At 39.2% G+C, this 6,000-nt stretch overlaps 1 protein-coding gene across 4 annotated transcripts in view; it reads left to right on the top strand.

The window, feature by feature from the left end:
* The first annotated feature begins 600 nt into the window (after positions 1–600).
* The window catches only part of AKR1D1 (aldo-keto reductase family 1 member D1), a 35,799-nt gene continuing 30,399 nt past the window's right edge, over positions 601–6,000 (top strand). For all 4 annotated transcript variants that reach the window (XM_057550598.1, XM_028165241.2, XM_007177095.2 and 1 more), the window contains exon 1: positions 601–758. In XM_057550598.1, the coding sequence (XP_057406581.1) occupies positions 666–758 (93 nt within the window). In that variant the 5' untranslated portion in view covers positions 601–665. The remainder of the gene's footprint in view (positions 759–6,000) is intronic.

The following is a 6,000-nucleotide window of genomic DNA, read 5'->3' as shown; positions in this document are numbered from 1 at the left end:
CTTTTTTTGTTGGGTTGGAGCCTGGAACCATGTCACTCTAAGGACTGGTTACCATCTTTCAGTGATAAAGAGAAAATCCACTGAGAGAGCAAGGAGGCAGAGAAATGAACTGAGAGTGAAAAACTGGTTCCTGGCCATATCATTTTCCCCTCCAGTCCAGTTTCCCACTTAACTAGGTGATAAAAATTCCAGACCCCTTCCCAGTCCTGCTAGCCCAAATCTCTAGGGAAGTCCTGGAAAACTTAGTCACACCTGGAGCTAGCCCTAAGGTTGGGGGTTTCAGGAATATAGACCAATAAATTTCTTTTATTATTTCAGAGAATTTGCGATAGGTCTGTTACTTACCAACCAAAGCATCCTAGCTGACAGAAGCCAGCTAGATTTGTTTCCTTTTATTTTTAAAATCATTTCTTTGCAGGGAAGTAAGCATAAGATCAAAATGGGTTATTATTTACATGCCTCTGATAAGTTCAAAGGACAACCTCAATTAGGATTTCCAGAACAACCTGAAAAAAAAACAGGTTGAGAAATCTCTCTTCCCTCCCACTGCTCCTCCCTCTGGCTCTCCTTTCTTTGATTAAATAGGCATTAGGACACCTTTTCAAAAAGGCTTTTCTGTGGTGTTCAGAATCATTTCTAGAAATTGAAACCTCAGACTTTGCAAGATGTACCTCAGTGCTGCATATCACCGCATACCTCTAAGTGATGGAAACAGCATTCCTATCATCGGACTTGGTACCTACTCAGAACCTAGATTGGTAAGCTTATCTCTCTCTGTTTTTTTTTTTTAATTAACACTTTCCTAAAGGATAATCTGTAATTCATTTTGAATGGATTTCATTGATTTAATTTTTGTAATAATGAATGCAACCTTGAAGGACTGCTGTTTGGCTGAATAAGTACTGAGCCAACGGTTAAACTAAATTAGTTTATGATTTAAAAGTATCTCGGCTTAAAGAATGGGACCTTTCTGCTTCCTTTACTAAAATTCAGCCTGAATGCTGGTTATTAGGTTGAACTGAAGTACATAAAATTTCTGAGTTTATGGTTTATGATTTTTTTAAGTTCATATTTGAGAATTTTTAGTTCAGTCCAACAAAACATTTAGTGAAAACCTACCATGTATGAAGCACTAGACTATAGACTATAGAAGCTTCAAATATGAAGAGAATAGTGCCTCTGCTGTCTAGGGATTAAAAATCTAATAGAGGAGACAGACTCTAATAACTAATTAATCATAGAACAATGAAGAGTAAATGCTGTCTGAGAATTATAAACAGTATCTCTCTGAAAACACAGGAAAGGGAATAGTTAGATTTGACCATGAGGACTGAAGTGGGTTTCCATTAAAACACAGAAAAGCTTCTACTTGTAAGAAAAATATCTTTCTGCTTTCCACATTGCAATTCCACATTTAATGCTGATTACCAGAATAAACAGTGATTATATCTAGAAATGCTACTGAAATTTGAATGATCATGTGTGCATGAACTCTGTTAAACTAAGTATGAGTTAGCTAGGCAGAGAAGCAGAGCTGAGGCAGGACATTGTAGGCAGAAAGAGAAGCACAGAGGCACAAGGATATGAATCTGATTATGTCATGCCTCTGCCTAATTTTTCAATGGCTCCCTATCAATTATAGGGTAGAGGCCATACTCCTTACTTGCACATTGGGCCTTATGGTTTAGTCAAGACCTGTCAGTCCAGCAGTATCTACCACCACTCTTCCACCTCTCCCTCATGTAAAACATAGCTACCTGAGTTCCTTGAACAACTCTCCCATCTCCATGACCTTGAACATGCTGCCCTCCACCTGGAACACGCTTTCTCCTGAGCTGACTAATTTTTACTAAACCTGCAAGACTCAGCTGGAGGATACCTCTCCTTAGAAACTCATCTCCCAGCCACCACAACTTGCCCCTCCTGCGTGTTCACATAGCCCCTCATACTCAACTCTGTTGTAGCACTTATCACACTATATTGTTACCATTGTTTCTGTGCAATCTTCTCTATCAGATGTAAAATCCATCAGGAAAGAGACCATGTCTTGTTCAGCTCTATATTCCCAGTATAGTATGTGTGCTGGGTGTTCAGGTAATCCTTGTCAAGTGAATGAAAGGAGATATATATATATATATATATATATATATATATATATATATATATATATATATATATGTGTGTGTGTGTGTGTGTGTGTGTGTGTGTGTGTGTGTGTGCATCAGAGGATATGGAGTTGTAAATGCATACAATAATAATAGCTAAAATTTTTTTAACACTTAACCATGTGCCAGGAACTCTTTGTAGTACTTTATAGTACATGCATTTTCTAATTTAATCCTCACAACATTATGAAAGAGATACCATTTTACCCCATTTTACAGATGAGAAAACTGAGGCATGGCAAGATAAAATAAAATGTCCCAAACTTCTAATGCTGAGGAAGAGAACTGGAATTTGAACCAATGTAGTTTTGGCCTAGATCCTATCCTCTGAGTCCCTATACTATATTACCTGTTATAAATGTATGTTATGTCAATGCAGCTGTATATTTCTATGACTTTCTATATGTATTTCTATATATGAAAGTATCTAGGAATATATCCAGAAAGTACCTAGGATGGATAGATAGATAGATAGATAGAATGATAGATCTAGGATATGAATCTAATTATGTCATGCCTCTACTCATTTCAATGACTCTCTATCAATTATATGGCTCCTTGCTTGCACATCTATCATTCTATCTATCTCTCTATCTCTCTATCTATCTCCTGAAACTCAGTGGGGCTCAAAGTGCTGCATCTACCAATAAATATTAAGTGCCTGCTATGTGTCTAGTAATATTAAATGCTACAGGATGGAGACATTCAAAAGCATTCATGTGTCACTTCCCAAAAAGAGTTGTAACTCACTTCAGAAGACATACTGCAGTTAGAGAATATGGCATTCGAGGAATACTATTAGAAATGAAGATTGTGCATGCACAAACCACATTTGTGATCAGAAATACAGAACTAAAGGTATGTTTCACAAAATTGGACACTCTAATGTGAAGAAAAATGCCCACCATGGAAGATTTGGGGGAGGGGGATAGGCAGAGCTAGGTTGAGGGGGAGACGGGGAGTGGAGAGGGTGGAGTATCTCCGAGCTGGAACACTCAGCAGTTTCTGTTCAAAGCCGTACAACTGACAACTCCCTCACCATCTACCGAGGGCTGATGAGACAGACACTAGGAGTACCCATGCCCAAGTCGGTCACCAGGAAATAAAAGCACCGAATTAGATTTAACGTCAGAATCTTAGTCCTAGAGATGAAATCTGATGCCAAAATTCAGTCTTCTCCCTTTGGCGTGCCTGAGGTGCTTTTCAAAACCTTTCATTCCACAAGAGATGGAAGGAGAATGACAGGCTGAGGTAACTCATTAACTGAAATCCTTCACATTTCATGTATATAATCAAGTCAGTCAATATTTGTCCTGGGATCCTGCTCCATTTTGATACAGAAGTTAGCAGGCGCCAGGGGAAGATTTAGGCTTGTCTTCAGGGGGAGTCGGGGGTAGGAGCAGAGATGAAAGGCTGAGATAAGGAAGACTAACCACACCCTCTCCTCCAGCATCTGCCCATTTGAGACTCCACTGTCAACACGTGGTGATAGGAACTGTAGAACAGCAGCCTGGAGGAACATTATCGTGCAGCTGTGTCAGGCCAACCAGCCTAGCTTCTCCTGACTTACAAAGATTTTTTTTCTCTTAATATGCCCAACTTTCATGCCTGTGGAGGTGTTTCGTGCCTGTGGAGTCAGGGAATTTGAGATGGAACCAACATTTAGTAGCACCAAGCACTCTGTGCATTTCCTCATTTGATGATCACTAACTAATGAAAACTGAACTGTACAAATTATCTATGCGCCATTTCCCTAGGACAGATTCCCAGAATGTTTTCATACAGGGATGAAATAGTCTATAATAACCTCCCAGCAAGTCTCCCTTCTTCCTGTCTCTCTCCCTATATCTCTGTCTGAGAAAGTCCGATAGGCAAGAGTTTTGAGTCTTGTTCCTTTTTCTGCTTTGATAGAAATTAATTTGGTTTTTATGTATATCAGCCCATGAGTTAATAACCAATATTTATCAAAAACTTCAAGTAAAACTCAAGAATGTTACCAAGTGTGCAAATGACACACATCTGGGACCAATGGTAAATATTTTGGAAAATGGGCAATAATTCAGTTCAATAAATATTTATTGTGTGCCTGCCATGTATGAGGCATTTTTCTAGGTAACACAGGGATCGAAACAATGGACTAGAAACAAGGGATTTAAAATCCGTGAGTGACTGAAGGCAGAAAAAATAAATACACTTATAAATAAAATATAAAGAAAAGCTGAAGTGCTTGTTCAAAGATGAAAGTAACAGTGAACAAGTCTAGTTATTGGGTAGATCAGGAAACACCAAGCTATAGGGAAGGAGTAGCCTAGATTGGGGTTGTAACTGATCCAGTATCCCTTCCTGGGTGGTTCTGGTTAAGATTTCTATAGCTGTAAACAGTTTTCACACTCTGAACAGTGAGCCAAAGGCTTTGTATATGGGGCAAAGGAGAGGTGAAGTCCAATCTCTTGAGTACGAAGGAGGAGCCTGAAACATCAAGGGGCCACCGTGATGGAATTTTGTAGTAGGGAAGAGAGATCGGTGTCAACTCTGAATACCTGGGCAAGTGAGAATTTATAACCAAGGTGCAGGGTTGGGATCTGTGGGTAGAGAATTACTAAGAGGAAACTTCAGGAATAAGGGGCCATTCTGGCTAAACTGACCTAACAGGATTCTTGCTGAAGACAGGGTGGGGTGACTAGACATCTCCTGCGGCATGGTGGAGGAGGAGGAACCTGATTTGATATAAAGCGTGATCAGATATGGAGGGTGAGAGGTTGTGGTTAAACTGACTTAGCAGGATTCTTGCTAAGCTTGGACAGAGCAGAGATGAGTATGAAAGTCCATGTTGGAAAAGAGTTCAAAAGAACCTGATTAGAGTTTGGTCCATGAAAGAATCTTTGTCAGGGTTGAGGATGTTCCCACCATCTCTACCTAAAGGGACCAGGGACAAGGCAGGAACCATAAATAAGTGGTCCTAGAGAGCCAAGTCTATTTCTCAGTTTTGTTCTGCTTTCTCATTTTGATAGTAGATATAAGTGCAAGAAATGCTTTCTTTTCTTCTTTGCTACAAAACAAAAACAAAAACAAAAACAAAAAAAACATGTGCAAGTAACACTTAGGAGACGATTGATGGTACAAGACACAATAAATAGAGTACCAGGGATTCCACTCACAATTCTAAATGAAGATGGTAATTTCTCCACTACAGCTAATTGTCATGCATAAACAAAAGTCCAGTGTGGCCTGATCTTCTCACATTTTTCAAAGAATATTGTAAAGTAATTAATAATTTTTAAGTAATGGCAACTCATTTATATTTTTGTAAAACGCTATATTAGCTAGTATTTTAAGAGTCAAAAAAAACAATTCAGCTGGTGTTTCTTTTTACTTTTAGTAGAGTGTGTATCCTGAGTTCTTTGCAGTACCTGTGACCCCTTCACACTCACACTCCTGCCACAGAAGCCTTGGCTCTTAGAATGCAAATACCACGAACTGACTTCTGCATTTTATGTCATTCCTCTCCAGAGGCAATGAATGCTGCACATCAAGCTGCAAAAAATGGTTTGCTGGTGGGGCGGGAGGGGAGGGGTAGGTGGTAACAAAAAAATACCAGGGAGAAAAAAGTAGGTTCATATTTCAAAGCTATTAACCTGCCAACGTTAAATCGAATTAAAATGAGAAGAGGCAAAATACATAGAGATCAAGTGAGATGGCTTCTCTAATAAATCAGGCAAAAAATAATAAGGACTTAAACTCGGTTGGTGGCTGTGAGGGAAATAATTTGGCTGGGGCCTAGAAAAGAAGTAAGTTGGCTGAAGGATACAAATCATGGGGTAGACTCTACAAAGCT

Source organism: Balaenoptera acutorostrata, chromosome 7 (assembly GCF_949987535.1).
Source record: "Balaenoptera acutorostrata chromosome 7, mBalAcu1.1, whole genome shotgun sequence".
NCBI lineage: Eukaryota > Metazoa > Chordata > Mammalia > Artiodactyla > Balaenopteridae > Balaenoptera > Balaenoptera acutorostrata.
This window is presented reverse-complemented; position numbering and strand designations above follow the sequence as displayed.